This window comes from Anomalospiza imberbis, chromosome Z, assembly GCF_031753505.1.
Source record: "Anomalospiza imberbis isolate Cuckoo-Finch-1a 21T00152 chromosome Z, ASM3175350v1, whole genome shotgun sequence".
Taxonomy (NCBI): Eukaryota; Metazoa; Chordata; class Aves; order Passeriformes; family Viduidae; genus Anomalospiza; species Anomalospiza imberbis.
In genome coordinates, this window is record NC_089721.1 from 35580546 (window position 1) to 35598164 (window position 17619).

At 37.8% G+C, this 17619-nt stretch overlaps 1 protein-coding gene across 5 annotated transcripts in view; it reads right to left on the bottom strand.

Annotated features, from left to right (window-relative positions):
- UHRF2 (ubiquitin like with PHD and ring finger domains 2) overlaps window positions 1-17619 on the bottom strand; it is an 83029-nt gene that overhangs the window by 23527 nt on the left and 41883 nt on the right. For all 5 annotated transcript variants that reach the window (XM_068177570.1, XM_068177567.1, XM_068177566.1 and 2 more), the window contains exons 5-6: window positions 10253-10362; window positions 1235-1421 (exon numbers count right to left, since the gene is read on the bottom strand). In XM_068177570.1, coding sequence (XP_068033671.1) covers window positions 1235-1421; window positions 10253-10362 — 297 coding nt within the window. The remainder of the gene's footprint in view (window positions 1-1234; window positions 1422-10252; window positions 10363-17619) is intronic.

Consider the following 17619-nt stretch of genomic DNA (forward strand, 5'->3'; position numbering starts at 1 on the left):
AATGAATTTTAATTATATTAATTAAACTTCTGGAAATTCATCATTTGGAGAATGGACCACAACTATCTCTGGAGAGAAGGAGGTGTTTGTGATCAAAAGGCTCATCATGACCCAGCCATGTGCACTCACAGCCCAGAAAGCCAACCCTCATCCTGGGCTGCATCCAAAGAAGGGTGGGCAGCAGGTCAAGGGAGATGATTCCACCTCTCTGCTCTGCTCTTGCGAGACCCCAGCTGCAGCGCTGCATCCAGCTCTGGGGCACCCAACACAAGAAAGATATGGACCTGTTGCCAAAAGCGCAGAGGAGGGCCACCAAGCTGATCAGAGGGCTGGAGCACCTCTGCTATGAAGACAGGATGTTCAGTCTAGAGTAAAGGTTTCAGGCACCTTCTAGCTAGTTTAGATTTTAGTAAGAAATTCTTTCCTGTGGATAGTTGCCCCAGAAAACAGGCAGGCACTAACCAATAAACATTTTGGAATCCACTAAGGTGTAGGAGATTGAGTTATTAATTTACAGAGAATGTTAAAACTTCCAAAATATTTACACAGATTTTTACAAAAAATACAATCACAAGGTTCAAAGAGTTTCCATGTAATGTATTCATAGACATCTTAGACATTTAATGAAGTCTATAGAAAACTTTATAAGAATAAAGTTCTATTTATTACTCATTTATAAAGGATTAGCATCTCAAATAAATCACAGGCAGGCGATAAATATGAACAGTGTAGATTGTAGACAGCTAATAAAAATATAAGAGTAATTACATATGAAATGAAGAGTAGCAATGTGGTGGTCCTTCCATAGCATGAAAAATGAATGTAGTAGAGGCAATGAAGAGCACAGGGGCAGCAGCAGGGACAGAGGATGAAGGGGTAGAGAAGCGTGAGCATAAGAGAATTGCTCAAGCAGTGAAGCTTTTAAAAAATTAAAAGGCTGGGGAACAACATCTCTCAATAAATACAATCAGGTAATCATAATGACCATAATGAATAAAATCAACACCCCAATACTGAAATTTCATAATGGCCTTAAAGCTTACTACTAATCAATTGTGAATCATTTAAAAGAATTATCTCAACAGAAAGCATAAGCCTTATATTAAGTAGATGGATGAAAACACCCCAGAATTTAAAAACATCTTCAGTATTTTCTCTCATGAGATGCAAATATCAAAAAGGTACCATGTATAGAATGTCAATATAGGTAAGTAAATCATCCCTGTATATTTACCAGTCTTCATCCTCTGGTATCTTGCTTAAAGGAGGGTTCAGGCAGTATATATGATAAGCCATATTACATTCATCACACAGGAGTTGTATGTGAGCATCCTGTTTTCCACCACACAGGTAACATGAACAAAACCGGCACTCCCTATCTGGATCAGCCCTACAGTGTTTGCATTCAGGGCCGCTTTTTCCTGTCAAAAACAAAGAAATGTCAAATGCCATGTATCTCAGCAAAGTGAATTACTATATCTAAATGAATAAATATTTCTGAGCATGAACACTGCTCTCTTGAAAATGTGTTTTTTTTTACAATGAAGTATTTATCTAGGCTTAATATGATTTCTTCTGCTGTGTAAACAAGCCACAAAAAACATGACTAATCATCAGCTTCTCTTTATTTTCTCCTGCTCCCAAGATGTACATGCACATTCTCTCTAAAGATGAAGTTTTACTGTCTTTTGAAGCTGTACAGCTTACCAGTTCCTTGTAGTTAGCTTGGATAACATAAGCAATAAAAATAAATATTTCTTTCAGGAGTTTATTCTTGAATAGAAATATGAGATGGATCCTTGATGTATCCAGGAGTTCTGGATACTTTAACATTTTTCCTAAATATACCAAGAAGGAAATTAATGACTCAGAATTTGCAGAAATCCAAACCCCTTTCTATTGAAGAAGAGCATACCCTCCCAGATGAATAGATTTTACAGAAAAATCGATCCATGCAGTTTCTCTCTGTGGAGAGAAATTCCAGACTGAAAGTTGTATAAGAAAGGGGGATTGTAATGCGAAGCATTGTGCTGTATCTGCAGTCTTTCTGGAGGATCTTGAACAATAATTTTATCTTCAAAGACAAAACCAACTACACTTAGAGTGGGAAGAGGATGGTGTTTTGATTAACAAAGAAAAGTCAGGGGCTGCTGATGAATTAAAAACTAGCAGGGGAACACCTGTGAAATGCCTCAAAAGAACTAGAGCTTTTTCATCTAAAATGTTTACACAGTTGATAGACCAGCTGAAATGCCTGTACACTAGCATATGTAGCATGGGTGACAATCAGAAGAATTGGAAGTGACTGTGCAAATGGAAAGCTATGATCTAATCACAAACTCTGAAACTTGGTGGGACAAATTACCAAGTGATTGGTGCATTCCAATTGACAGCTACAAACTGTTCAGAAGGGACAGGCAAGGAAAGGGGGAGGGGCAGGCAAGTTGCCCACTCCATGGACTTGATTGCACAAACCCATCTTTGAAAAACAGCAATTAACAGGTCAAGAGCTTGTGGTTAAAAATCAGAAGCCAAGCCAATAAATAGAATCTCATGGTTTGTGTTTATTACCCACCACCCAAATGATAGGACCCTATTGACAAAACCTTCTTACTTCACCTGCAGGAAGCATCACTCTGGTAGGCTCTGATCCAGCTGCTGGGACTTGTCAGGACAGTCTCTGACATCTGCTGGAAAAGCAGCTCGGCAAGATGTAAGAGGTCCAGGAGACTCCTGGACAGCATCAAGGATAATTTCTTACCCCAGATGACAGAGAAGTGCACCTGCTACTGCACCTGTGGCTTATCAACACAGATTACCTAACTGGAGAGGTCAGGATCAGTGGCAGCCTGGGCTGAAGTGGTCATGCCCTAGTGGAATTCATGATCTCAGGGATTATGGGCCAAAGAAAGGTTAAAGTCACTACTCTGAATTTTAGAAGCCTGAAGTTTTAGTTATTTTAGGAATTAGTGGATGGGACCCTCTGGAACACTGCACTCAGGGAAAAAGGAGCAGAATAGAACAGTCAGATCTTTAAGGACATCTTTCTTAGAGCCTGAGATCTCTCCATTTCCACCAGTGGGCATTCAGGCAGGGAAGGCAGGAGACCAGCATGGCTCAGTAAAGACCTCCTGGACAAAGTGAAATACAAGAAGGAAAAGCAGTGGACATGGAATCAGGGACAGGTAACCTGGCAGGAAAAGAGAAATGCGGTCTGGTTGTGGAGGAACAATTAAGAAATTAGGAAAGCTAAGGTATAGTTGGAGCTGAATTTGGCAAGGGATACAAAGAATAATAAAAATGGCTTCTTATAGGCATGTTGGTCAGAAGAGGAAGATTAAACAAAATGTACACACACAACCCCCTCCTCCCCTCTGTCCCCCAAAATGGGACAGAACTAATCACAATCCACATGGAGAAGGTTGAGGTATGCAGCAATTTTGTTTGCCTCAGTGTTCATTAATAATCACTCTTCCCACATCTTTCAAGTCCCTGAACCTCAAGATGGGAACTAGGGAATTGAAGTCACTCCTGGTGTAAGAGCAGATCAGGTTCAAGATCATCTGAGAACCTGAACATAGACAAGATCATGGCACCCAAGGACATGCATCCCAGGGTCCTGAGAGAATTGTAGCTATTAACTACAACTACTCTTCATCATAATATAAAAAATCATGGCAGTCACATAATGTCTGAAAATCCATGACAGTCAGGGTAAGATCTCAGTGACTGGAGAAAAAACTATTTCAACCTTTAAAAAAAAGAGTAAAAAGCAAGAACCCAAGAATTATTGACTAGTCAGCCTCATCTCAATGCCCAGTAAAATCACAGAGCAGAGACTCCTGGAAGACATGTCAAGACCTGGAAGACAGAGGACTGGTTAAAGGCAGCCAAAATGGCTTTACCAAGGGCAAAGAGTGCCTGATTGGCACAGTGGCCCTCCACCAAGGACAGAATGCATCAATTGTCAAAGGAGAACTATAGGTGTCATTTACCTGTCTGTAAGGCCTTTGATTTGGACCCTCACAATATTCTTAACAAAAAAATCACAGATTTATAGAATATCATGAGAGGGTAGGGATCCACAAGAATCACTCACATCGAATTCTTGGCCCTGCAGAGGACATCCCGAAAATCCCTCCATGTATGAGAACTTTGTCCAGAAGCTCCTTGAATCCCTGCCAGGCTTAGTGCTGTGACCATTTCCCTGGGAAGCCGGTTCAAGTGTCCAAGCACCCTGTGGGTGAAGAACGTTTTCCTGATATCTAACCTAAACCTCCCCTGACACAGCTTTAAGCCATTCCCTCAGCTCCTGTCACTGGTCACCACAGAGTACACATTGGTCTGCCCCTCCTCTTCCCCTCATGAGGAAGTTGTAGACTGTGATGACTGCTCTCAGTCTCTTCTTCCTCAGGCTAAACAATCAGGCAACCTCAGCTGTTGTCTTTATAAGGCTTCCCTTCAAGGCCCTTCACCATCTTTGTGGCCCTCCTTTGTGACACTCTAGCTTTATAGCTGTCTTACATTCTTGCTGCTAAACTGAAGAGAGATGTGTTTGATGAATGAAAAGTTAAATGGATAAGGACTTAATTGGACACATTTAAAGAGTGAATGCTCCATATCCAATGGTTCAATGTAAAAGCGAAAACCATTAAGCAGAGATGTTCTTCAAGGGTCATACTGGGAACACTATTATTTTCTGTCTACATGAATGACATACCCAGTGGTGCATCCTCAACAAGGCTGTAGATGATGCCAAACTGAGCAGTGCAGTTCATCACAGAGTCACAGAATCATTAAAGTTTGAAAATACCTTTAAGATCATCAAGTCTAACTACCAACCTAGCAACACCATCATATTCAGCATTAAACCATGTCCTCAAGTGCCATATCCACTCACCTTTAGAACACTACCAGGGATGGTGATGTCACCACTTCATCAGGGAACTTGGTCTAATGCTTAACAACCCCTTCCATGAATAAAATTTTCCTAATATCTAATCAATACTCTCAGGCACATGGTATGACTCGCTTCAGCACCTCAATGTACTTCTTGTAGTGAGGGTTGCAGAACTGAACAAAGGATTCAGGTGTGGCTTCCCCAATGCCGAGTACAGGGGAACAATTCCTGTCCTGCTCCTGCTGGCCACACTATTGCTGGTACAGGCCAGGATGCCATGGGCCTTCTTGGCCACCTGGGCACTGCTGGCTCATGTTCAGCTGCTGTCACCAGCACCCCCAGGGCCTTTTCCTGTGAGCAGCTTTGCAGCCACTCTGCCCCAGCCTGTGGCACTGCCTGGGGTTGTTGTGACCCAAGGCAGGACCCAGCACTGGGCCGTGTTGAACCTCACACCACTGGCCTTGGCCCATTGATCCAGCCTGTCCAGATCCCTCTGCAGAGCCTTCCTGCCCTCCAGCAGATCAGCACTCCCACCCAGCTTGGTGTCATCTGCAATCTGACTGAGGGTGCACTCAATTCCTTCATCCAGATCATCCACGAAGAATATAAAACAGAACTGGCCCCAGTACTGAGCCCTGGGAACACCACTGGTCACTGGCCACCAGCTGGATGTAACTCTGTGCACGACCAGTCTCTGAGCCCAGCCACACAGCCAGGTTTTTACCCTGTGAACAGGGTGCCTGTCTGAGCCATGAGCAGAGTTTTTCCAGAAGAATGCTGTGGGAAACAGTACCAAAGGCTTTACTAAAGTCCAGGCAGACAACATCCAGAGCCTTTCACTCAACAACTGGGTGGGTCACTGTCTGTAAGGAGGTCAGGATGGTCAAGCTGAACCTGCCTTTCACAAACCCCTGCCGGCTGGGCCTGATCCCCTGGCTGTCCTGCACACAAGGTGTGAGGTCACTCTGGATGATCTGCTCCATGACCTTCCCCAGCACTGAGGTCAGGCTGACAGGCCTGTAGTTCCCTGAATAGTCCTTCCAACCACTGTTAGGACAGGTCCAGAGGAGGGCCATGGAAATGATCAGAGGGCTGGAACACCACTCCTGTGAAGAAAGGCTGAGAGAGATGGATTTGTCCATTTCAGCCTGGGCAAGAGAAGGCTTTAGGGATACCTTTGTGTGGCCTTTCAATACTTAAAGGGGGTTTATCAGAAAGACAGGGAAAGATTTTTTTACCAAGATCAGTAATGACAGGGAGCAACAATAATGAAAACTAGGAGCAATTTTAAATTGAAAGAAATGTGATTTAGACTGGATACAATGAAGACTTTTTTTTTATTGTGAGGGTGATGAGACACTGGTAGAGGTTACCCGGAGAATGTGTGAATGCCCCATCTCCGGAGCCTTTCAAAATCAGGTTGAATGGGGCTTTGAGCAACCTGATTTAATGAAAAACACCCCTGCCCAAGGCAGGGGGGTTGGACTAAAATATCTTTAAAGGTTCCTTCCAACTAAAACCATTCCATGATAAAAAGTGCTAAAACAATGCTGTTTGGATCATTGGTTTTAAGATAAAAAACTTTAAAATTGAAACATATAAAAGAATCACTGAGGAGGGAAGATTACCAGCTTCAGATAGAAGATTTAGTGAGATGTACTGACTGGAAACTCTGAGAAATAAACATGTAAAGCTACCAGCAGTGACTATTTTGCAAAGTTTTTAAGGCAAAAGTATATACTTATAAAAAATATACTTCTAAAATATATACTTCTAAAAAAACCTCCAAAATCTGTGAGAATATTGCTTCTAGTGAAGTATAGCCTAGAAGACTTATCATGCTTTCCAAATGGAGGTAATCTATTAGTTTCAGACTTCTCTCCAAAGGTTCGTTTGAAGAGAAAGGAAAAATTTTACATGTGCTGATGAAGAAATCTGAGGGTTTTCCAGCATAGCTACATTAAACTCACAGTCTGTGCAAGCTATCAACACCAACTGAAGTCAGACTAAAAATTCCCAGATCACTGTTAACTCCTTTGAACAATTTAAAAAGTGATGACTGAGCATTCCCTATGGAAACTCTACACTCTACCTCATCTTGCAAATAATAGACAACATGAAATGACATATTTTTCTGTAGCTCTGAGCACCACACATTGTTTAGGCCTATGTATTAACTGCTTTCTGTTACAAAATCAGTTTCTTAAGTAAAAGGTTAGTGATTTTATTTTTAAATAGGAAAAGAGCAAAAAATACCAACATATTTTAGTTCAGTTAAATAATAGGTCAAGTTCTCTACTTTCTTCAATATACAGACAAACTACAAACTGTCATTTTCATGATACGACTTTCATTTTCACATTTCTGTTTTAACCATGTTGTAAGTCATATGCATTAAATATAGCTGCACTATTGATCACATGAAGACAGGTCTGTTCACCTCAACCAACAATGCAGAGTTTAGTTGCATAAATGATTTAATATTAACTTTTATTTTGAAGAAGGAATTAGCACAAGTTTGGATTCTGGAAGTAATATATGTTGATACCTAGGTGTTATTTGCATGTTGCATATAAATATTTGTAACATATTTAAAAATATGTTGCTTCTTAGATTTTTTAATTTCTAATATAATTTTCTAATAGGCTTAGCCTTACTCCTTTCCTCAGCTGTAGAATTTTACTTCCATTAATTAATGAGAAAATGACTATTTTTAACTGTAACTGCTAAATGTATATTAACATCACTTTATACATAAAAACCTAATTATTATGTGACCATACTCAAAAAATAGGATTTTTTCTGCAGAGACATCTTACTCTGTTTATCTGATAAAGATTATGTCCATAGTAGGCATTCTATCTTTTGAAAAGGGGTGGAGAGTAGCTTAATATGGACAAAAATATAATCAGTGCATTTGCTGATTGTGCTTACAACAATCTCATAGAATATTTAAGGCCAAATAATTATTTTAATTTAATCTGAAATTAAAATTTTAAAAATAATAAAATGTAATTTAAAAAAAAAAGAAAGTAATAAAATTCTGCATCTCTCCATAGTATAAAAGCTAAGGGAGCTGTGTTTACAGATAGGTGTATATACATTTAACTTTTTTTAATATGCAGTACAAATGGGGTTGTAAGTACAGTCCAGAAGGAAAGGCTACACTGGTAGCCTACACTGATTAGAGCATATAGCTCAACTGATATGCCCTGTGCATACCTGAACAAAGGCAAAACAGCTGACCTGGCTGGAAAACCAGAATCACATGAACAGGGTTGTGTAGTGAGTGTTGGCTTCAGGAAAAAGAGCAGTTCAAGAAATAAGGCTGAATTCCCATATCAATTTATTTTTCACAATTACAGTTTAAAGATTATATTTATTAATTATATTTATTTATGAAGGTTATAAACAATATGCTGAAATTAATAAGATTGTGACTAGGAACAAAATGAAATAAAACATACACAGAGGTGCAAATCTCTACACAGATGTCAATATTTGGGTAGTTTATGCAAAGAAGTTACAAATAAAGAAACAGCTATTAACATTGGAGTGAAGGAGCTGTAACAGACAACGAAGGTCTTGACTCTGAAACAATTAGAGTGGCCAATCAGTGTACAAAGTATAGACTGGTGAGGTCACCCCTCAAATCCTGTGTTCAGCTTCGGATCCCTCATTCCAAGAAGGACACTGAGGTGCTGGAGTGTGTCCAGAGTTGGCCAGTGAAGCTCATGAAGGCTATGAAGCACACATCCTGTGAAGAGCAGCTCAGGGAGCTGAGGTTTTTTACCCCAGCTGGTAAACAGGTGACCTGAGAACTTATTGCTCTCTGCAACTACCTGAGTTTGTAGCCAGGTGAGGATCAGTCAGAAGGACAAGAGGAAATGGCCTGAAGCTGGACTGGGGAAGGTTTAGACTGGTTATTAGGAAAACTGCTTCACAAAAAGAATGGTCAAGCACTGGAAGATGTTGCCCAGAGAAGTGATGGAATTACCACCCCTGGAAGTGTTCAAAAAACACACCGATGTGGCACTTAGGGACATGGTTTAGTGGTGGACTTGACGGCCTTAAGGCAATCTGAATGATTCTATTATAAGTAAATACTCATGTGAGCTCAAATAGCACCATTGTAGACAATACAGTAATCACTCATTTCCTCGACACGTAATTTTAAATATTAATTCATTACGCAGCAGCTGCAGGGAAGGACTAAAAGAACTGCAATGATTTTTTATGCCATTTAAAATGTTGCATACTTGCAAAATACATAGTATGTAAACACAAACCAGTATTTGTAGATTTTAGATTTTCTCACACTGCAATCTTTTTAAATCAAAACATGCTTTAAAATATTGCAAAGATCTTTTAATGTGACCAAGAAAAAAATAAAAGAGAATGGATAATTTTATATTTTTAGTAATCTAAGGGAAGTAATTATCAAATAATGAAAATGAATTATGAATGGAGAAATTTACATTTTTACTTTTAAGAATACCACAGGGAATGGTATTTGCTCCTCTGAAAAACAGTGATTTTTTTTTTAGACAACAAATGAACATTAATCAGCGTCATTGTTGTGCACGGAGAGCCACCTACAAAGGTTCTGAAAAATTGCATGGCATCAGGAATGTAATGTGGAATTATATCTAATACCTACTTGTAGACCTGCAGTTCAATCTTCAGTGTTGCTATCACAAACACTTAGAACTCCTAACTTTAATATATTTTCAAACATAGGATAAAGTATCACACTACTTTTTATATAAACTGCCACTAACTCCTTATTGTGGTTGTGGGGAGGTTAAGTAGGTCTGGCATAGTAACTTTTCTAGAAGGTCATGCAGGGCCAACTAATCCAAACATGAATTATCCCTTTTTTTAAATGGTACAAGCAGCTTTAGGGCAAAGTCCTTTATCTTTTTTTTTCCCTGACTGAATGACAAACTTAAAGTGTATTACTACCAACTAATTCTATTTTTGGCATTTAATAATTTATTAAAAGCTTAAATTACATGTCAGCGGCAACAGCAGTTTTGGTGGCCTGAACATCTCTCTAGAAACTTAAATGAGACTGCAAATTCATTCTGCACTGTTCATTCAGAGCATTATCATCTGTTTCCCTTTTTCACCATTTATGACTGATAGCACTAAGCTGTTACTAGTTTCTAAATAAGGAATATAGCCATCTTACAGTAACTATGCTTTTCGTAACAGAAATCTAAAAATTTTTAAATGCAACTACTTTCTTGAACACAAACCAATTATTACTACTTCCTCTGCATGCTGATATTTTCTAAAGAAACATCACTCAATTTGTACTTATATTCAAATAATTTAAAAAGCGCATACTTTTGAAATCTCCATCCCCAAATGACAATGGATAGGCTCCTGGCTTTTCAATCTTGTACATTTCCTCTATAAAAAGGATTTTACAATCATTTATTGTGTCTTCTGGACCTCTGAAAAACAAAAAGAATAAAAAGTACATTCAACTTAGTTCCTCAGACCTAGATTCTGTATTTTTTGAATCCTAAGCAATAAGATAAAGATAAGTAGCCTTTTTTATCACTGATAGGTTACTTCATTTCAATTCACAAACAAAAATCAGTCTAGCATGGTAACTTCTAAGAAAAACATAAAACACATATTTAGGGCTCGCTTAAAGAAAAGACTACTCCATTATCCTCAGATTGTCTGGCACTTTATTATGTCTTCATAGACAGTTATCCAATATGGCTTAATTCCCTTCTAAAACCTCAAAATGTTTTCATTGGCTGAATAGAGCAGACCAGATAAAACCCTATCTTCTGGAATACAGCATCTCAAACATTATTATAAAAGTACAGTACCACAAATGTGGTACCAGAAATGTGACCTGTAAGACAGAAAAATAGTTGGAACCTATAGAGCAAGAAAAGCAGCAGAAAATTTCAAAGACTCTTCTATGACTTTTAACTGTTTCTTAGCTCTGGAAAGCCACATACAATACTGTACTGGATTATAAATAGTCCTGTTATGTCAGGTTTCAATGTGAATTCTCAGTGATTTGTAGTAACAAATAATCCAAGACTCCACAACAATAATGCCAAAAGACTTCTAGAAAAGAATTAGAAAATATTAAATGTAAAGATTTTCACTTACTCTTATTAAAATATATTTGTATCTACACAGATTGTAATTCAAGTGGAAATGCATCTAGGAAGAAATGGCCATAATAACACCAAGAGTTGTTGGCACTCCCTTTTCCTTCCTCCTTATGATGATACTGTGCTCTCTTCAACTGCCTGTTCTCTAACCACTTTCAACTTACTGTCTGATCTAGAAGTAAGTAGGAATTTTCAGTATAATAAAATACTAATGCATATCTGTAAGAACCTATCACAGAGGTGACTTGAAAACACATTTGAAGAAAGCCAGCCAAGTGGCAGATCCCAATAAAAAGATCTAGTCTGCAAAATGATATTAGATTATAGACAGCTAGGGAAACAAGATATTAGATTCATATTCAATAAGGGTAATTGCAACAAGAGAATATCTCCAGAAACATCAGGCTTCAGACTGGAATCTGTGGTTCTCTGCCCTACCTCTTGGCCAGCTCTCACCACTTCCTATGTGCTGACTACCAGTTCTTCAACTCTGACACAGATGGCCTAACTAAGGCAGAAAAAACTAAGCCAGGGAAAAACCACAGGTGACAAATCACTTTTTCATGGCCCTGAACACTGCAGTATTTAGGTCTCCATGGAACTGAGGTTGAGAGGACTCCATCAGTGTCTTGACTGACTCTAAGTGCCTTCTAAGTGGACTAAAAGCTGTTTACTTAGGCACCTGTATCTACTTTGACCTTTTTCTCTCCCAGCAGTTTTTGGAGGAAAAATATTCCCCATTGTTGGTTGCATCCATAAACAGAAAATGCTAGCAATTTTCAAATATTTAGGCTATTTGAACAGAATATGCAAATGCTCATCAGTGCAAATACATCCATCAGAAAAGGAACTGTTAGATTTCTTGATCAGAAAAATAATGTATTTAGAATTAACTAAATTTGCACCTTAAGGGAATAGTACTTTAGAGCAGTTCTGACCATTTAGCATGCAAAGACACTATGAATTATCCACAATACTGAGCAATGCACAATCACAAAGGCACAATACATCTAAATACAGAAATGACAAGATGTAAACATAATCTTTGGCAGGAAAACTGAATCAACAAACTCTTAAAAGCACCAAAATTTCCCAGGTTATTTTGTGGACTTTAGAGAGCCTTTTATTAACTGGCCTTCCTATATTTCTTGTTTTTCCTAGATTATTTAAAGTAAAAAACAAAACAAAACACACCTGTTGACATTCTTTAATGCCATAAATCTATGTTAGAACTTTTCTTACTTATAACACTGCTTTACTGCCTAGCCAATGTTATTCCTCTAGGACTTATTTCTAACAGAACTCAAAGTTGTGAATCTAATTTAAAACAAAAATACAGAATTATGACTTCTTTCACAAAGTTAAAGTGAAATTTTATACTTAATGACTGATATTCTTAAATTCTAGTAAATTTCAGACAAATTTAAGCATATTTTACACTGATTTTTGCATCCTGCAATTCTTAAATATGTGTGTAGTCTATAACCACTATCCCTAGTATGAGCAAAACTGCATCTACGAAAAGCCCTCTCCTCTCCCTCTCCTCTCGTCCCATCCTCCCAACACTCTCTTGAGTGTGTTATGGCTTAGAGCTATTTAACTTACCTTTCCTCCCACCCCTGCATTTTCCCCAGAAAACTAAAAAGCAGCTGTTAAAAAAATAGCTTTTCATTATCTGTATACTCTGCATACAGTCTACAGTAAAGAAGGAGGGTGGTAAAACACCATACAGCTTTACTCAGAAATGTAGACACTTGCTATTTATATCTTTCGGAAACAAGCCAAACTTGAGATCAGTAGAATATTAATTAGGAGTAAATTCCACTGGTGCCAATTTGAACTATAAAATTATTTATAACTACAATGATTATTACATTGTTTCCTTAAAAGATACCATGAAAAGATTTATAAGTTGGTTCAATGATGTAAGTGTTCCAAACAGTAACAGCAAATTTTTTGCCAAGTATGCAGAAGCACAGACTTTTATCTTCAACTTAATTACAAAGTATCACCTCAAAAAATTTTTTTTCACCTCAAAGTGTTGAAGTGCAACATACTTTTTTAGTTTAGTTAGGTAAATTAAAAACTCCTCTAATTAATACTCTTAAACAAAGAACACTTGAAATAAATTTTTAAAAAAGTAATACAGCTGCATGGCAGTTTTTTTTTTTTTTCTCACAGCACTGCAATCCCACTGGCTAGTAATACTATTCCTTATATCTAGGCAATACTTATTAAACAGATGGAATTCATAGTTTCCCTATCACGTACACTAGATCATGGTAGACATTCGTTCTCTTTTTGCCCTGTATTTTTACTCTGAGATAAGGACACTTAGAAAGGAACTTTCAGGCTAAATTTTTCCTAAAGTCTATTCAGTATTTGAACCAGAGAAAACATTTTATTTTCTGCTATGAGTTGCATAAGAAGCCAATACTATCAAATATCATTACAAAGTTGGTATGTTCCAACAAATGTCATGGCTGCAGATCTGGAACTACAGAGGAAGATCAATTAACATTGTGAAAATGATGGCTAATATTAAATGGTTAAGCCTTACCAAAGCTAAAAAAATCTGCTCAGATATTTGCTCATAAAAGAATAATTTCTCTGCCACAGTACACATTCAGTGCTTTAGTAATGATCATGTGATTTTAAAATTATGGTTATCTAACAAAATTGTGGCTATATTATGCAGTAAAATGTATAACCTTTCTTCATTTCTTCACCCTACCATACAAAAAATGAGATTATGCAATATGCATAGTAAACAGGATGTTTGTATTTCAAGAAAGAACTCAAAATCTTCTGAAAGAATTAAATCCCAAAACAAAGCCAGATTCTTCAACACAGCAGAATTCCTAATGCAAGCCTTCCTTTAAGATAGGTTAGCCAAAGCCAGAGAGAAACGTTCAGCTGAACCTTCTTTTATCTGCACTTTCCCCATACACATTTCCTTTTTTTTTAACCTTCAGGTAGCAAAACACTTTAGATATTCAAAATCACAGTTGATATTCAAAATCAGTTTAAATGCCCACAGATGTGTGGGCATTATCCTGGATATTTCAAAGGTCAGCTTCACAGAAAATAAAAGCTGCTGGACAATTACCACGCTTAGAGAACTTTATCACTTCATACAATCTGAGAGATTCAGTGACAATTGTCACATCTCTGGTTGGGTTTATTCTTTATTTCTGGTCAAATTCCAATGGTGAATAAAAATGGGGGAAAAAACTGCTTGAAAAATACACACAGCTCATATTCATACTGAGAATAACAATGAATAGTGTCTAATGATGATTCATATTTAAGCCCCCTAAGAGCAAAACGTTATTCACACTGTCATGCTTACCACAAACAACTAATTCACAGTCAGTCTCTATGGCCAATGTCAAAAGGTACTGTCCAGGTTAGTAGAGAAACAGCCATGATCAGAATAAAACCTAACAGAACGTAATGTTGGCTATGCTCTCCAAATACACAAATTCTCTTAACAATATACAAATCGAAACAAAACCAGATTTACTACCATTTTCTGTATCTATCTTTTCATATGCAACACTTTGTTTACATGCCTTACATTAATCAGCCTTTTTTCTGCTTTTGTAAATTTTTCAGACAGCAACTCTTTCTGTTCTGCATCAACAAACCATAGTTAAACAACTTCTTAAAAAACACACAATATTTCAATATTACCATTCAAAATGCTTATTAGAACTTTTAATATCTCCTTAGAAGCAGATGTCTGCAGATTTTATTTTAAACAAGCTTGTTTCAAAGGTGACTTTAAAATCTTCCCACATTTAGACAGCATATTACATTGATAATCTCACCAAATTCTGCTAGGTTGCACTGAATTACATAGAGGTTCTTTTGGTTTTTTTTATTGCACACAAGCAAAAAAGCAGAGAGTATTCACAATTCTATTTTTCAGAATATTCCACACACATTTGTTTAATCATTAAAATAAAAATGCACAGTTACAAAATGGGACAGTATTAGCTCTGCTTTTAATTCAACTTTTCATTTATTACATAAGCATTGTAAAGATAAAGACATGTGGCAACTTCCACACTATGCAAAGATTTTATTACTCTTTCTATAATACTAGTATTTAAACAATCACAAAAAAAAAGAAATTAACATTTTCTAGGCTATGTTGAGGACCATATTCTAATACAAAACTTTAATGCCTTTGAAAACAAAACACTCCCAAACTTAAAAATTCATACTGTGGACACACATACAAGTCAGGCAGGATATTATGTTTTTTAATGTCAGCAGTAGGTAAGGCGCTTGATTCATTTACAAAGCAATGTATTATAGCTCATGATGCCAGATTCTGAAAGCAGAGACTTGGACACAGAGACTCTCCTCTTCTCCTTAGCTGGGCAGCTGTAGGCAGGTGGACATTAGAATACCTGGGGAAAAAACTCACCTGAGAGAGCCAGCAACAATGTCAGAGGCTCACGACTCTGCGCACATCCCTGCCTCATGACACAGACCACACCAAGGAGTGGAGCCTGTGGAAGGTCCTGATCCCGCCCCAAACCCGGCCCTGTCCATGGTGCTGCAGGAACACCCCTGATGGGGAGAGGAATCCACTGCCACCACCCCAGCTGCTCCCTTCCTGTAGTCACGACGAAGACTGTGACTGGCAGTATCACAAATGCTCAGTAGGCATTGACAGCTTCCAAATCCAAGTTTAAACACACAGATGTTAACACCTGAATGTCCATGAAGAACCAGGTAAAAAAGCAGGTCATTACCTTTATTATGACCCATAAAGGTAATACACCAAAGGCTTCATACGTGAAAAACAAAGATACAAGAGCTGTGCAGGGCACAGTCTAAGCTCAGTTGTCTTTGTGTGTTGCAGACTGAACTGCAGTGCACAGAAACAATGCTAAGGGTCTGTTCAAGACATCATTCCAAGGATGTGGGCTAGTCAACAAATTCCTTCATGCTAGGAAGAAGCAAAGATACAAACAGGTGATTCTTACTATAAGAGGTTAAACACTCCTATCCAGATTTTAAATTATATTGCAATTCAGTGAGTAGATGCAGCACACACTCCTCACGAGCTAAGACAAAGTTACAGGAGACCAATCTGTGAACTCTGCCAGACTGAGTAAGAACCTCAACTCAAAAACAAAGGCATGAGAGGAAGCACCTCCAATCAAAACAAACTCACAGAGATACTGTCAAGATGAGAAGACCTTCCAAAAATCAAAGAATAGAAAAGAAAGACTCCTGAAAGCACAGAAACACATTAAGCATTCTGGAAAAAACAAACAAACAAAATACAAAGCAAAAACTAAAACCAACTAACCAACAAACCACAAACACCAAAAACACAAACTCCTCAAATATCCCCAAAACCTAAATGAATAAATCAACAACAACAAAGCCTCAAAATGTAAGGTGCTTTAAAAACCAACCAACCAAAGTCAAACCAAACTAACCAATCACAGGAAAAAAAAACAAACAAACAAACAAACAAAAAAAAAAAACTGTGAAAACTTCTGAAGGTATCCACCTTGAGAAATCATAAAATAATACAATAGCACAGAATCAAAGAATCACAAAGACATTTCCAAAGAATGGTCGTATCAAAGCAAAGAGAACTGTTTGCAAAGAAGGAGAAACCCATATTTCTAGCCTAGAAAGTTTGTAATGAATTTATTGTCATGGCTTGAATGGATATGACAGCATTACTGTAATGAAAAAGCTTGGAATCCAGAGATTCTCCCGCTCAGAACATGATGAATCTAATTCACTAAGAAATCCTAAAAGTCAGAAAATTCTAGAGAGAAAAAGAGATCCAAACTAATTTGACATTTAGTCGGCAGCTGCTTATTTTGGAATGTCTTCATTCCTTATACTGCCCAACTCTCTTCAGAAAAATCACAGCAAATGCTTCCATCATCATTTCCAATTTCATTACTGCATGATATTAAAGATTCCACTTAAGTGTCCAATAGCTATTACATAATGGTAATACAACCTCTCCAGGACTTTTGTTTTGTCTGAAATCTCTGACAATCTTGTAATTAGAAATTTTTATGTTGATAAATCCAAATGCCCATAGACTTATGTGGGTTTAACTGTTGGAGAGATTCCCCAACAAGTAAGTGAGAAAAGCACACTTTTGTGCCTCCCTGAAACACCTCTACACCAATGCATGGGCAATGAACAAAGGGGATTATAGAGGTCTGTGTAATTAATGCAGCTCCATGACAACACTGGGATCATGGAGACATGGTGGGATAGCTAACATGACTGGAATGCTGTGATAATCAGTAAGGGCTCTTCAGGAAGAAGAGGCCAGGAAGACTAAGAGCAGCTCTCCCTTACATGAGGGCAGATGAGGAACCAGTCAAGAGCTTACAGGTCAAGGCTAGCACACAGAACATTAGTGAGCCTGTAATGGGTGCCTGTTGTAGAGTGTAAATACATGAATACTCCTCAGACAACTGGAAAAACTTCCATGTTTATAGGCCCTGTTCTCAAAGGGAACTTGAAGCACCATGGTATCTGCTGGAAGGTCAACAAAGCAGAACACAAACA